Source organism: Crassostrea angulata, chromosome 2 (assembly GCF_025612915.1).
Source record: "Crassostrea angulata isolate pt1a10 chromosome 2, ASM2561291v2, whole genome shotgun sequence".
Classification (NCBI taxonomy): domain Eukaryota; kingdom Metazoa; phylum Mollusca; class Bivalvia; order Ostreida; family Ostreidae; genus Magallana; species Magallana angulata.
In genome coordinates, this window is record NC_069112.1 from 68,543,784 (window position 1) to 68,561,081 (window position 17,298).

General features: G+C 31.9%; 1 protein-coding gene and 1 long non-coding RNA gene across 2 annotated transcripts; one reads left to right on the forward strand and one right to left on the reverse strand.

Moving 5' to 3' along the window:
* The first annotated feature begins 923 nt into the window (after positions 1-923).
* On the forward strand, positions 924-4,009 carry LOC128173596 (uncharacterized). Its single transcript, XR_008242517.1, has 6 exons — positions 924-2,153; positions 2,409-2,554; positions 2,784-2,876; positions 3,240-3,370; positions 3,643-3,703; positions 3,882-4,009. It is a non-coding gene; the product is annotated as an uncharacterized LOC128173596 (long non-coding RNA).
* A 10,851-nt stretch (positions 4,010-14,860) lies between these two features.
* On the reverse strand, positions 14,861-16,321 carry LOC128173568 (uncharacterized). Its single transcript, XM_052839269.1, has 2 exons — positions 16,091-16,321; positions 14,861-15,827 (listed from the first exon to the last, which is right to left on the reverse strand). The coding sequence occupies exons 1-2, from the start codon at positions 16,283-16,285 to the stop codon at positions 15,462-15,464; spliced, it is 561 nt and encodes a 186-aa protein (XP_052695229.1). The 5' UTR covers positions 16,286-16,321; the 3' UTR covers positions 14,861-15,461.
* Between the last annotated feature and the right edge of the window lie 977 nt (positions 16,322-17,298).

Here is a 17,298-nt window from a genome sequence, read left to right on the forward strand (position 1 = left end):
TATTTCTCCTTCTTTATATATATGTTCTACAGTATGTTATTGTGACTGTGTGATTTTTATTCGGTACGAAATACTTTGCAATGTGATCAATTTTTGATATTTTTTAATACACCAAATATCTGCATAGTTCTTAGTTTTAGTTATATTCAGTACTTTTTCTATACATTAATATCATACGTGTTCATACTTAATGCACGTTTGATAAACAAGTCAAAGATTTTTCACGTCTTTTATCAATCTCACATGTATCCATGTTTACGTATGTCAAATATTTTAAAATCTGGATTAATCCTTAACTCGTATTTTTTTTTTTTATTGTTTTTTGATATGTTAATATTCATTAACACGAGCAGTGTTCCATTGAAGCAAACGTCCCGAAAAACTATACCTTTTTCTACCTTGAACAACTTGAATTGAGCATTCTTAAATAATAACGTGGACGGTATTAGCTTGTTTTTTTTTAACTAGATTTTGTAATTCACATTAAGGACGATGTTTACACAGGGGTTGAGTTATTATGAAGTTCAGTGTCATGAGTAAAATTTGTTCTTAACACTAAAAGTATTTATGAAATGAAATATTATTGACAAACCATTCGATATTTTACTTTATTATGGAATTAGGCTCAAACAAAGTTGGACAAAGTTAGCAAAACAAAGGAAATTCGGACTAAAATTTTTAGATTTTGTTTTTCACTGGATATTTCTGGTAGTACTGTAATATTCAAAGAAAAGATTTTATTTGTTAGTAAACTCAATATTGCATATTTTCTGTTGGTTTTATCTCACTTTTTTTTTAGATATTCGAATGGCTCACACTACAAATATATTTAAAAAAAAGATAAAAGACATTATATTTTAAAATTTTGATCCTTGACCTTACATAAAGTTTATGCCTGCAGAGTAAGGTCAATATACCTACACAGGAAAAATGTCCACATGTGTAAAATATGTGTATAATTTTACACATGTTTTGCACATATAATGCATGTGTACAACACATGTTTTAAAATTTATATGTTGAACACATATATTATACACGTGTGTAACATATACATTTTACATATGTTTAACACATATATAAAATAATATATGTTCAATACATGTTTCAAAGAACATATACACGAAAAAAAAAATGTTTAATTTATTATTTATTTTCATGACTTTCACCTATATTTATGCATTTATTAGTAAATACTTGTAAAATTAAAATTTATTTAACAAACTTTTGCCGAGTAACTTACAAAAAATTTATTAGTTAACCAATTCCGGATTTAAATCGCGATTGGCTTTAATTTTGTCGTTTGCAATCATACGTCATTTTTTACGTCACGGGAGCAGAAGATGTTGAATCATTTACAGATATTCGATTTGAGGCTAAAGGTAAGGTTTGTCAATCATCATCTTATTCATTTATTTGTATTGTAAAATTATACAAATGTTGCTGGTTACACACGGAGTTATTTTACAACACGTGAAGTAGCTCAGAGCTTGTGTTCCGGCTTCAGGAAAATTCGGGTTGAAAACAAGAAACCTGTATTGTCAACGATCGATGCTTATCCAATCTACTTAGGTGAAATTGATGAAAGTTTTTAGATGAAATGTAAAAGCAAATACGGTGATTTAATGTATATATACACATAAAGTTATATATACTACATCTGTTATATGTAAACGGTAGGTCTGTCGGTAAACGTTTTCCACAAAGCTTCAATTAAGCAGTTGTAGCTGAAAAGAAAGCAGATTTATAGACAGAACAATGCTTGAAAATTAAGCGAACATTAATTATATGTTTATCAAATGTATTTTTATTTAGATCAGACACATTTTAATCTTGAAAAGTGAAAGTAGAATAAACTAGAGTAAAGCTCGTTGCAAAGTAACGAGCAGGTATTCCATAAAACTTAAAGCAGCAAGTCGAAAGTTTTATATAATTTTGTTGTTGTTGTTGTTGATATATCAAAACTGAAAATTAAATTGATTGTTTAAAATGTTACTTATTATGCAACAAGTTGCTAAAATGTTCAGTCGGTTACTTAATATATATTAAGTGAGTATGCTAATTAACACACTTTATTTTCAGACAGGTCACAGAAGACATAAACTAACCCAGTGGATAGCAGGGATATGTCTCTCTAAACTGTTTATGCAGTTGTAAGTATTATAAGTAAAATTGTGGGTTTTTTTATCTTCAAAACTGTTGCTTGACTTTCATTTGAAAGTATTTATGATTTAAATTTTGTAAAAGAAAATCATTGAAATTTTCATATTACCGGTAATTCTAAATGTCATGTTTTAAGTGGTTTTTATTATTATTAAACATGCAATAATGTACCTGCAATGTACTATGATATGCAACTTATTGTATATAAACAACTATTTGTGTGAAATTTCTTTTTGTTGTTGTAGAAAATGGCTATAGTACAAAGGCTACCAATATTTGGTCGGTCAGGAAGTCTGAAGACATGGAGTAATGAATTTTTCAAGATCCATACATTCTTCTTGAGTTCATAGACAGTTCTACACTGCAGCTGGTATAAAAGTGACAAATTATGGTAATTAAATCTGAATACGTAGAGTTCTGACTGTATTGTTAATATTAAGAATTTCTGTATATTGTACCGTAATTTTTAAGAGTTGAAAATCTAACTTTTACAAATATTTCAGGTTTAATTAAAAAAATATTATCATAATATGTCTGTTTTCCTCCTCAAAATTAAATATTTATTTTATGTCGTTTTAAAAACCTCTGATGATTGTATTAAGTTGGTATTACTATTTTAGAAAGAACCCAGTCCACACATGAATTGCTAAGGTCAATGCACTGAAAAGAAGGAAGTTGTAGTTAGATCGACATAGAGATGGCTAGTTTTTTAGGTTAGTTTGCCAGTTCTGTTGCAAAAATATGTGCAGTATCAGAATTCTGTTAAAGCTGCTTGGTATCCACTGATGGCTGCATGTTTGTATAATTATTTATTTAATTATCTCAGACTTTTTAAAATTGCTGTTAGTTTTTAGCAATCAACAGCAATTGTAACAATTATTGTATAATATGTACATGTACTTGCAAAACAGCAATATAATTCTGAAAATCTGGATATTTCAGTTTTTATAGTTTTAAAAATGGTAATTCTAGGATGTACAACAATGGCTTTTCTTACATGTGTATACAGTGACTGATTTAAACAAATATTTGTTTTATAGTTTTAATATTGAAAGTCTGATGTTTATTTTTCTTAGCTGTTCCACTCTACAATGGACTAATTTGAGACCCTCTCCCCCTGGATGGCCTGTGCAATTAATTCAGACAATTCACTCCACCAGGAAAGAGTCCTGTGGACATGAGGAGAAAGAAGATGACATTAGCACTTGTAAGTCTGATTTTGTAATATCATGTGTATGATATACTAATATATTGATAAAAATCAACAATACTAGGCATCTTAAAAGTGTCAGATCTAATGTATAGATACTATTGGCTAACGACTCGAACGATTGAACTTAACATGCAACCAGTTGCTTCTTTTGGACATAATTATGTACAAATAAAGTGCATCATGTACATGTGTATAATATATATAATTATTTATTGAATTATACTTTATAAAAGAATTTTGCTTATTTTTTTTTTCATTTCTTTCAGAGGTTATTCCTAACAAAGAAAAAGTTTACCGAATGTTAGAAGTTCTGGCCAGAGTTTAAAGGTGAGAATTATAATTATATTATATACATGATTGTATAGTAATAACTACATGTATGTAAGTTCTGCTAGAGAAATACATGTATTAAAATTTGATTCTCACATGACAATTTAATTTATATCTTCAATCTTTGAAATATACCATGACTATATATTAACTTGAGATTTTTTTCTGTCACCAGAGTTCTATGTATTAATAAAAAAGACAACAGACGAAACATCTGGGAGCTTCTGCAGAAAAAAGAAGAAAGAGGAATTAAAGGTTACCAAGAGGTAAGTTAAAAAATTGTTGTGATATCACTCTTTTACAATATTAATATATAATCTGACCTAGATTACCAGGTATTTATCTAATATATTTCTGTATGAATTCTGGTATTGAATCTATATAATGTAATATTATAGGATAGTGTAACAAGTGCACATGTATACTGTAAAACAGAGACATGGAAAATAATAACTAATGGTGTTAAATATGAAATAGAATCAATACATAATTATATATGTGTAATTTTTCTTTTTATTTACAGGAATAATGAAGAGAGAAATGAATTGTTACATGGCAATGAAGAATAAACTCCTGAGAACAAATTAATGAAGTTTTTGTTATTATTTTTTTTATATGCCTGGTATACATCTGCAATAGTATACTGATGATCTATACATTGATATCAAGGAATAGTTTGCAATATGAAGCACACTGTACGTAATATATTTGAAATGAAAGCTTAATTACTGAAAATTGCTAATAAAAAATTATATATAAATTTCATATATAAAATGCAACACATATATTACACATATAGAATATGTGTTTTACACATATAAAATATGCTATGTTTAATTTTACACATGTTTGACACATATTAAACACATGTTAAACATGTGTGAAATTAAACACTTTATATATGTGTGCTCTTTTTATGTGTTTTACACGTGTAAAATATATATGTAAAATATATGTTAAACACATGTTGCACACATGTGGACATTTTTCCTGTGTAGTTTAATGCTATAAATGTTTAAGTATTATCATCATTCATTTTTTTTGTAAAATCGAATCAAAAAGGGTAGGAATTTGAAAACAATCATTCACTTTTTTGAAAGTGAATGATAGCACTTCCATTATAGAGACCAAACTTTACACATAAATTGACTGAAATCATAACCTTAGACATTTTACATATATTAACTGTGTCAAGATGACCTCCAGCATTCTCACTTTGACCTTGTTTTGGAATGTGAACCTTTTGTAACGGAAGCAATTTTCGCCACAGGAAATGTTTCATTTAAATCTAATAATTTGGATCTATGATGACCCCATTCTTCATCATGAGTTAGGAATACAAAGAGTCCTGATAGCAACATTCTTTCTAACTATTCTGCACCATGTGTCAGTTTTAAGTTGTTCCTTTGAAACTGTTGCAACCACTTAGCTTGACAAGGACTTGCTTTGTATTCCCTTAGACATGAAAGAACGTCTTTTAACTCTTCTTCGTGTTCCTTTTGACGAATGACATTTTTTAAGACAACAGAAGTATAAAATTCTTGCCAAACTAAAACACCGTGCATTGAAGCGGGAGACAAAGACTTTTTATTGTACACAGGAGCATCTAAAACTGGTGGAAGCTGAACATAATCTCCAAAAAATACCACCACAGGAATACCACCCCAAGATTGGTCTGCCAAGCCAGTGCCACAGTGGAAGTCCATCCAACCAAGAGTAGTTAACCCTATTAAAGAGCTTTCATCAACAAGGAAGGCATGAACCCCAGTGCAGTTGGCCTGGTTGACCTCTCCTGGTGGACCCATCTGGAGTTACTTGATAAGGAAGGATTTGCCAGAGCCAGCAGAACCAGAGATAATCATTCGAAGGGGCTTATCAATTTCAGATTCATTAGAAAAATCTACAAGGGTTTTCATACCAATGTTAAAAGCTAATGACTGATCTTTGTTCATTTTGTTTAGGTCAACGGGGGTATTTTCAGACTTTCATTTTTATTTTCATCACTTGCGATGCTGTCCACCAGTCTTTCCCCAGATCATCAGGATGTATGTGTGATGTGTCACTCCGATCATGATCAGGGCTTCCATCATCAAAAGTAAAGTTTAAAGAACTGTTGTCATAATTTGGATTGGGTCGAAGAGCTTCCATCCACTCTGGTTGAGGAACATCGCTATTTAGGACTTCATGTTCCTGTGAAAGATCATCAGGTTCTTTTTCTTTAGCCCGCTCAATGTCTGCTTTTACAAAATTAGGACAATTATCTGATTCTAAAAATGATAAAAAAAATTCTGTCCAAGACGTCGCATCATTTTTTACATCCAAAAGACATCTCCAATTTGGAAAATGTAATAAAAGAGTTGTCTTGCAATACTTTTCTTGTAATGGCCAGGAAGCTTGAGTTGGGCCATTTATTACAGGAACTCTTCCATTTTTGGAAATAAATTGATAGAGAGAAGAATGGTAATTTTTATGTCTAGAAAAATATTTGTCAATGATAGTACTGTTTGTTATTGTGTTGATACCAGATTGCTGGAGTACTCTACAACCTGTTAAACTTACTGATTGAAACAAGTGACTTGAGCGGAACAGAGGAATGGAAGACAGCTCAAAAGAGGCATCCACAGAAGAAATATCTATCTTTACAGTGTTCATGAGAAGCTTCGAACACTGTGATTTTAATGTTTTACCAGAAGACTCATCAGAAATATTCACAATGTCGGAGAACAGATCAAAGAGAGTCCCAGTGCGTTGATTACCTTTGCAGGCATACCCTGGCCAAGGGTTACACTGAAAACCAAGGCTTTTCAGTGTAAAACTTACCAAATCATAAATAAAAAATTGTTAGCTTTATTAACCTAAGTACATAGATCGTAAAGGTTTTATGAATGACCCTCATGATAGCCCTGGCAAAATGCAGTAATTCAAATCAAGCGGTTTTAAAAAAAGTTTTTTAAATGTTACGGTGGTCTGTTATTTTCCACTTTAATTTTCACGGATTATCACGAGATGCTAGTTCATACTCAATTAAGAACAGCATCAACAACATCATTCTAATGAACTCCTTAACAGAGTCAGAAAATACAAAAATCGCAAAAATGGGTTAAATCAAAGAGTCACGATTAAAAATGAACCCCCTTTTTGTGTAATTAATAAACATGTTATCTTACTCTCGGTTAAGAAGAAAACAATATCACCTAGAAGTTTTTTTTAGCTAATCTGAGCTGAAAGATTCAGTGAATTTTGCTGATCACTTTTTTCCGCCGTCCATCGGTCTGTCCGGTTTTTTTTTTGTTTTTGTTTTTGTTTTTTTTTTCTTTTACATTTTTTACTTTTTCTACAGTCACTGCACCGATTTCAACCAAATTTAGCACAAAGCATTCTTAGGTAAATTGAATCCAAGTTGTTAAAACTAAGTCAACTTTTCCTTTAAATGCTTTCCAGCTTTTAACATATCTTTTAAGAAGGTAAGAATCAACAACCTTTTGAGAATTTTATTCATTTATTTTTGTATGCAGAAAACTACCTTTTAAATTTAATTCAGATTTTTTTCATGAAAGTCATCTGTATCCAGAAAAAGGACCAAATGTTTATATTATTTGAAGCAGACTACGACCAAAGCAAATCCGAGATCAGCTTTTCGGTTCTGCGTTGGTGATACACGCAAGTCTTGTCTATTCGGTGCTGTAAAAGTCCGTGTAAATCAATCAAAAATGAATAAAAATAAGTGCATGGGGTTGCATTGAGTGAAGTTTTCTGAATTTTACGTAAACAAATATTATTTGTGTAAAATATTCATTTCATAATGCATCATTCCCGGAAAAAAAAAAAAAATTGGTGCAGAGGATTGCAATGAAATATTATCACTGGATTATTAAGTTAATATTGTTGCATAAATTATTTATTTCATGACGTATTATTCCAAGTATGAAATAAACACACAGTAAACCAATCTAAATAAATTATAAATTCTTCTGGGGACTGCATTTAGAGAATTCTCTGAATGATACTTGAACAAATATCATTTTTATTGCACCATTTCCAGTATAAAATAAATATACAGTAAATCAATCTAATCAGATATTCAGGGAAGTGCAATTAGAGAATTCGCTGGATTAAAGTAAAATACTGTGTTCTCTGTATAAAAATCGTAAATCAATCGACAAAAAAAAACGCATATCGTGCCAATGACTGTAAATAAAGATATATCGAAAGTTTAAAACCAATTGATATGCTCCCTTTTTGTAAAATATTACCACCTATAATTAAAAGAATTCTTTAGGTTAATATTTTGGATTTCTTTTCTTTTTTTTTTAATTTGATGGTTCCTTATATAATGAATAAAGGTAGAAAAATTATTAATAGCTTCGCGGTTTATAATGCGTAAACTGCCCAACCCAGTTTACTGATTCATACTAGTATAAAAGAATTTTACAAATGTACCTGTAGTTATACGTAATTGAAATTTTTCAATTATGGAAGGTATATCGTTATTAGAACCATTTCATGGTGTTGAATTGTACTTTTTTTTTTTAGTTTTTTTAGCTCTAAACTTTATCATTATTTGTTAATGCAATTATTTACGAAAACGGTTATGAAAATGTTTACATATAATAATAGTAAAGGTTAACATCATTGAAACTTTACTTACTTGATTCTGGTTGTAATGCGCTTTCCAACTAGCTAACAAAGTTATGTTATATCGTATAAATATAACCTGAAACAAAATGATGCCTTCTTCGTAGTCACAGTTTTCTACTAAATTATTCAATGCATTTGTGATCCCCTTTAAGGAATTGTTATAGGGGGTAAAATTGAAGAAGAAAAAAAGGTCAATAATTACCTTTAGTCTGTTTATTGTGTTGTATTTTCAAATTTGTACAAATAATTTAAGTTCAATTTAGAGAACAATGTTGTATATCTCATGAAATAATTCACCTATACTAGTATATTTTGTGTTTCACTAGGTTTTACATATTACTAGTACATGCATGCAATAATTTGTGATTTGAAGTTTTAGGGGTTTTTTTTGCTTTAAATATCTATAATATAAAATCTTCTCCAGAGAAAAGGAAGTCAATGAAATTAATACAAGAGGCCCATGGGGCCACATCGCTCACCTGAGCAACAATGGGCGTTCAAAAGATAGTGTGCCGTATGGTCCCTCGGTAGAATAACAAAAAATAAATATTGTAAAGTATTCGAATTTTACACTTATTTTTGCATACACGTAATCTTTGACATTGTACCTTCATGAAATATTATTTTTTACCAGAAAAAGAAAATCCTACGCAAGATATAGAACTAAACATTTGGTAGGAGTACACTGTTAAGTTGTTAACTTCCAATGCCCTATATTTTCGTTCTGCCCCCCCCCCCCCCCCCACTTTGTAAAGCGATCAAAATATATAAGAGCAAATATGAACATTTTCTTCCTCAACTACTTACTAGTTATTGCATTTTTAAAAAAATAATGTATTAGTTATTGTTTTTTTATTTTAAAAATCCCACATGTATAGATGTGAAAAAGAAATTTGTACCTATATGTGCTCAATTCCTCAAATTAAAAACATTCAAAATTTTTATTTGTCTTCTCCATTATAATTAAATGACTGTTATTTACTTCGCGTACAAACCAGGATAATTTTCCGCTGTGATATTTTCTTAGGAATAGTGATAATTACTTAATCCCTGCAACAGAAATGTGTGAGAACTATGGAAACTGTTTTAAAGATGTCGTTTTTATTTACCCGTGTCTGAAAAACTATCAAAATTGATGTAGATTTCACATTATTTATTGTATAAAGAGGGGGCCCCAGAGAGTAGGTATATACAGAGTATCATTCTTTATTTTGTCTGTACAAGTATTTAACATACTCTAATTCATATAGAATTTCTAATGTTCAACCAAAATTTCAACATCAATCGTAGAATTATAAGCAAGATACAGAGCTCACAGTTCGCCTTGATTTGAGTCATATTATGTTCACATGAGTTTATTACATTCAGCTTAAGATTTCTAACTTGGTATTTCCTATTCAGCATTTAAAATGGGAAAAAAGAATGGCCTAAGATATTCAATTCTTTTATTCACTTAAGACCAGTTCACTGGTATTTGAGGTTCAAAATCAGTTTATACAAATGTACACAAACACAGTCAAGGATCACATGTACAGAAGGAGAAATAATGACGAAAAAAGGTTAAGTTTACAATATAATAAGTTGTTAAAGTTGGTTTCTGGAAGAACAGACTTTGAAACTTTTCTTAATAAATATTGACAATTTTTTTACTTTTTTAATCTTTAGTTTTTAAGATCTGTGGACAAACATAGAATTGTTAGCAAATCTCTGTATCTTGCTTATAATTCGAAGCTTAACACTCAAATATGGTTAGTAAATAGAAATTGTAAACAATAAAACACAAAAAACATGCACTATAACAAATAAAGAACACAATTTATTTTTTCGAAATGAATCATATATATACATGTATATACCTACATATTTCCGACAGCGATATCAAACTCTATTTAAACTGCATAAACTCGAGAAAATGCCGAGCATCTCAACAGAACCTATTGCATTAATCTACCATTACGCAAAAGATAATGCCGAATTACCGATATAATGAATTGTATTTTAGTACTTTTTTGATACATCAGATTTTGCTTAATTTGCGCAGGTAAACAGTTAATTGTTTGATTTACCGAAGTCTCTTTTTGATTTGATACGTAAAGATCACGAAATACAGACGATAGTTCCCAGGTTATAGACATAAATAATGAAAACGACACGAAAATCAGAACAAGCTAACACCAACGTCATGTGTGAAAACTGTCAACGCATTGAAATATTTAGCCTCAATTTACTTCAAAAAATCGGCACCAATATATTTTGCATGTTTCAAAAATTTTCCTTCATTCGCGAACTGTTGCACAACAAGCAAATTCATCATAGTCAGATCGACCCTTTTTCGTATAATGTCATGCCTGCTTTAAACAAAGAACCTCGTTTTAGAAGTATGGACTACGAGTCTTGGTAAAATGGGTATGCAAACCCGGGCCGTGGCAAAATAAAAGCCGGGGCAGATCGGCAATCGTCAATTCCAAATACGCATTATTTTGCAGCAATATTTACAGCAAATACAAATATACTGGTCCATCAAAAATCCTGATATTTTAATGAGATTGGCAGATTAATAACTGTCAATCTTTTGTTTTGCCCAGGCCAGGTCTTGTCTACCCATTTTACCGGATGCCGAGCCCGAAGCTATTAAACTTTTCCTTTATTATTATTTTCGTAATATCTCAGATTTGAAACAGAATTAGACCTTAATTTTTGCAATTTATATTTTCCTTCCCATATGCTAAACTACGTTGAATTGGAATCGGTAGTTCTTGAGAAGATTTTTTAAAATGCACCCCCTTTTTCTACAGTTTCAAGGTTTTCTCCGCTTTGAATACAGATCGGACTTTTATTTCTGCAATTTATATTCGCCCTCCAATAAGGATGTTTTGTGCCAAATTTGGTTGGAATGGGATAGGCGGTTTTAGAGAAGAAGTTCAAAATGTAAAAAGTTTACAGACGGACGACGGACAAAAGATCACTTGATCTTTCAGCTCAGGTGAGCTAATAAAAAATGACATAAGGTAATAACTATAGTGGATGCTTGATTAAATAAATACATATACAAAGATGTATTGATTGCCTGACGTCATTACGTCAGGCATATCTAAGGTTTTAAAGTTAAATTCTCCGAAACAGTGCAGACAATGGGATCAAGCAATATCATATTTAAGGTGTCAGCATTTACATTCACAATTGATGAAAACGTTATATTAGATGTAATATAACAACATCAAGCAAGAGTTTTCAAGGAAAAGGGATGCTCACCATGCAGTGCACGTGTGTAATCCTGATTTAAAAATAGATCAGCATTCCACGATAAAGGGGGAGGGGGTCATCGCAACAAGTTGTAACATATTGACTATTACGATTCAATGTAAGTAATACTTGGTGTTGGATTATCATTATTACAAGTGTGTCATCAGTCTGGATTAAAACAAATAAATATTTATACAGCAAGAATGTTTACTGTAGGAACTAAATCACCAAAAGCGGGTTGTGACCTGATTTTCGTTCAGTTGGGCGATTTCATTAATCTTGAAAAGGGGTTATAACTCGCGGGTCTTACTAAATGTACATTACTACATTTAACAACTACAAATCAAGTGTGTTTAATCATTCGACATTTGTCTTCCAAAACATCCGATCCAAAGTATAATATACATGTATGTAGCTGTTACAAAACAAATGTCAAAAATTCATCTGACCCCCTCCCCATTGATCTCTGCCAATGGATGAGTTCATTAAGATATCAGCCGTTGCGTGAATGGTAAAGCAGGACTTCGCGCCATAATGTCTCATTCATAGTTTTTGCGCGCCGACTAATGACCAGTCCGTTGGGATCATGCGAATACCACAGAGCACACCGTGCTCTGTAAATATCACAGGCACGTAGCATCTGGGGTTGAGTTCGGAGTGGGGGACTGCTTTCCCCCTCCCCTCTTTTTTTGCAGCAGACACTTTTCTTAACTTTTATATAATAAATTGAAATACCATGGATATGCCACCCCATTCACTTTATTTTCACTGTATTAAATGAAACTGCAAATAAGGAATTGAAGTCACAGTTAGGTTTTTTTCATGAATTTGAGAATTCACCCTTTTTTAATTGCTTGTCAAGATGATTATGATGAAGCTGCCCTACACACATTCAAAAAACGAAACGTGTTTGTATACCCTTTCATATTTTATATGGTTGGAAATTTTTTGAAACGCCTTTCAGTTGATTTTGCATCTTAATATATCAAATACAATTTAAAAAAAAAATGACTATTTAATCTCCAGCTTTCAAGCTGCACTTATATGTGTACATTCCTTAAAAAATAATTAATAAAACAATTGAATTTCAAGCGATACTAGTATATATGTACATAATTGTACATGTTCTAGATCGAAAAAAGACTGACATTTCATCTTAAATTTACACGTTCCGTTTATAAATTTATGATCAGCAGCAAAAATTTAAATTCATTACTGATAAGATAGCCTAATTGATACATGCATGCTTCCATTGAATAATTTTGTTTAATCAGGCAAGCTTTTTGGAAAGAGGTTGACATTTTTACGTTATTGATTTTTCCTATAATTATTATATCCGCTTGCGTCCAGTATACGTTATAAAGGACTAAATCCATGGTTAGCCAAAATCGGCCTAACGTCAAAAGCAATTAATATTGTATTAAAAATATTCTAAAACATTTTTTCATTCGTTATGTAACTTTTTTTTGTGTTTAAGGATTCAGAAATTATATTTCTGCTGTTTATTTTAAGACACTATAATAGCGAAAAACGTGTGCTTTTTATAGCGTCAAGCATGACGTTACGTCTTTAAAAGAGCCTTCAAGTAAATTACATATTGACTACATTGTTATCTATGAAATTGAATGTTTTTGTCATTAAGTTGAAGTTAAAGATAAGTTCATTATCAGAATTTAATCGAGAAAGAAACGGACTTTAACTTTTTTAACCCGAATGGCACACCTTAGTTTCCGTAAAGTCGGCCATTGTGACACGATTTCGCACGGTGACAAACAGGATTTTACAGCGACAAATGCAAAGGAATTCATCGACGCATTTGTAAAGTAAGTGTTTTAAAACATCTCGATATTCTCTCTGTAACGTAAGGAAATATAAAATAAGAAATATTTGATTTGTTTTATATAAAAAGAGTTAGATCAACGATCGAGTCACATGTACTGTACAACACGCTGCATAGCCGCATGGTATGGTGTGTTGGCAGCGTTTCCATTTCATTGCGGGAAAAAGTTCACTTCACTATAGATTGGTTTATTATTGTTTAATTGCTATTTAAAGTATTATTTATTAACACATATCATGCATTTTTTCATCAGCTGATCTGAGACACTCACACATTTACCCAATTCCAAGAATGTACAAGGATATACATTAAATCCAACTTAAGGTAGCTCCATACTCGTAAAATTCTCTGAGGAAAGTTGAAAAACCGAACTGATTTCAACTTAATAGACTTAAATGTCATCAATTGTTAAAAAAAATATACATGTCATCACACTTTTTGAGATGCCAGATAAACATAAACTAAAGCATATTTTAGCATTAGAAAAATGTTTTTTTTTGTGTTCAAAGTAAAATCTTGTAGGCAGAAATTTGTTTTCTTGTTTAATTTTAATGTCAACTTTATCAGAAAACAAAAATTACAAAAATATTTTTAAATTAATCGTTGGAATAAGAAAAACTATAGCATTTAGACATACAACTGAGAGAAAAGTCAGAAAAATAGTTATTTCCCCTTTGTATAGATAAAATATTTAAAAATTTGGAAATTTAGTATAAAATTAAGTGCGAAAATATCTTGAACCTACCAATAATTCTAATTACATCCATGTGATTATATTCACATAAAATAAATAAAACTATCTTGCACAATTTTTAAAGAATTCAAAGTTTTACAAAAAAGTGTGACATCACAGAACACTGGATCTACTTTAAATGCAAAACAAAGAAGAGCTACATGTATTAAAAAAAAACGACAGCAATAACTATACTCTATTTGTAACATATTTTAAGCTCTAGTGACTACATAGCATATATGTAACTACCATTTTCAACCCAAACAATGACTCATATATTTCAAAAATATATAAAAGAATAATTACATGTAACATGTTTAACACAGAAATTAAAATAGCAAATAATGGGTAACAAATATGGTAATCATAAAGTAAAAGATTCTTTGTTATGGCACATTGTCATTTAGTTTAAAAATGAGATCACAAAATGATTCAATATTAAACGAACATGATAACAGAACACATCATGCAAAATGCACTGACATTAGTCTATACAGAGGAGATACCCCTATCTAGTGCAAACAATGTTTTCAAGTTATACAAACATATATATACCAGTAATAAGGGTACAATTGAAGATTTTGTAATTGACAAGAAAGTTGCATAATAAAAACTAGGTGTGTGCTTCCATCATGATTTAGATAGATTGTATATACTTATCGACAACAATAAACATTTTATTTAAATTAATACACAAAAATATCTTTTGACACTGTATTAGAATTTTCTACTAGTATATATGTAAAAAAAAATTATGATATAATTCTCGCTTAAGTCATAATATGTTACAATTGACAAATTGTTGATTACAAAACATTTGTGTGATAATAATGCAACCAGATCTGTATTGTGTTTAAATGAATCAGATAAATGAATATTTCATATTATAAATCAAAAATGTTCATATTTTCAGGATACCAACAGAGTCTGATTGATCACTAGAAGAAGAAAAATGAACTCAGTTACTCCTCTACCTCACTGTCATCACTGTCCTAAGATTCGTCAATGACAGCTGCATCAGTGACAAACTCGGACCAGTCTTGAATAGACGAAATAGCCTCCCTGTTGTGTCTCCCAATAGCGAGAAACCAGATAACGGCGGCGACATGGGAACATACTCCCACAACACGGGCACCCGCTCGACATCTGCAATACCATGCAGTGATCTCAGACTCGGAAAACTCGATCCAGAGCAGATACTGTCGGGAAGAAACATGACGACTCTGTAGCTTGACCCTGATAAGCCAATGGAACTCACTGTGAACCAAGATATCCACATCCCCCTCCAAATACTCCTGAATTTAACTTGGACACAACTTCAGTTGATAAACTCCACAGGTCAGATTACGAATGTCATCTTCGCTGATGTTGGGGAATTCCAAAGAATCAGTAGCCACTTCCCACTTTACAGACTTCTTATCCAGACAGTTTTCTTCAACAAATGTCTTTAAAGAGTTAACTTTTGTTGACAAATACCTCATTTTGCATGCAAGGGCCATGTCTTCATTTTCACTTCCTGTCGACAGAGGCTTGCAGTAACGGTTGGAGAGGGCACACACGATGCGCACATAGTCACCGATAAATGGCACTTGATTGGTCGGAAGAACATGAGCAAGGTACTTCCATCGCTTTATCCTTGCATTGGCTGCCTCAACGACCCAACGAATCTGAAAAGTTAAGAACAAGCACCACTCATAAAAAAGGTAAAAGTGCCTTATTTAAAATTAACAGTGGGTATATTTCTTTACTAAAAGAAAAAAAATTAAAATGATGAAAATCATAAAATCAATGATTTGGAACAGCATTTGTTTATATTTCAGATGAAGACAGATGTAGAATTATTGTATAATGTAATTGTATTGAAGTTTTTCTGACATGATGATTGAATTTATGTTGTAGGTCTGGTAATCAAAATATGAAAACAACTTACCTTGGTGACCAGACGAGAGGCATTGGCATCTAAGGTTGTCATCTGCTTCTGCCCTCTGCTCATCAGGCGAGGCATTTCGGCCCTTATTCCCAGCTCCTCGAGCATATCGACTGAATCTCGGAAGCCTCTGTCTACAACAAAAACATCATCTTCATGGAACCAGCCCTTCAGATCTTCTACATTGGTATGAAGCATATGGTTGAGGATAGTGGCATCATTATTCCTAGCTAGGTAGGGTCCAAGAACTGTTAGAAAGTATTCGTCTGTGGATGTGACAACCATGGGTTTAACAAGGGGCCTGCCTTTATGTAAACTATATTATGATTTCCGTTGAAACTGGAAGTTGTTACTTTTCTGAATATATATATAAGTTCCATCCAAAACAGCAATAGCTTTCTTATTTGTAAAATCACCAAAAAGTTCCTGTGCCAGAGGTTTTGTATGATTTTCTATAATTTCTTCTCTTGTTGTATGTTGTAGTCCAAGATGATGTGGTACAAATGACTTCATGAGTGCTGTACGGACTGATTTTACTGCTCTACAGAGGGAAGACTTTGAAATTCCAAAAATCGTGGCCAGAAGTTGATTTGACATTCCTGATCTCAGTTTCAGAGGAAAGATTCCAAGTGACATCCTTGTGCCTCGGTTTTGTGTGTTTCGAATATCACTGGAAATAAAGGAATGGAGGTCTTCAAAGTTTTCTTTAGAGATACTAGTCAGTGCCATATAATCACTGTTGCTCATGGTAGACAGTTCAAAAGAAAATCTGCTTTTTGAGGTCTGGAGGGCATAATTTCGTATTTTTTGGATCAGTTCCAGCACTGTCGACTTGTTTACAAATGAAGACTCGAATGTCTGTATTTTGGTCAAAACACCAGGTCTGAACTCTCCATCATCAATGTGGGATGGACAACATCTGCTTCCAGGTGGGATGATGATTTCATTGTGAAGAAAGGCTGAAAATCTAGCTGCTGAAGACACGACAACAAGTTTAGGACCCGGTCGCTTGCAGATTAAGCAGTAAGCATGTGAAGAAGGTGTTCTCTGGAGAGGCAAAGATATGGATGGTGGACAGCACACTCCTGGTTGTGGGGGCCGAGACACAGGAAGAGAACTGGAAGTCTGGTGGCAAGTTTTCTGGTGTCCATGGTAGCGATGTCTGCACTTGTTGCACAAGATGTCATTTGAGTTTGCCTCAACAAGAAAGT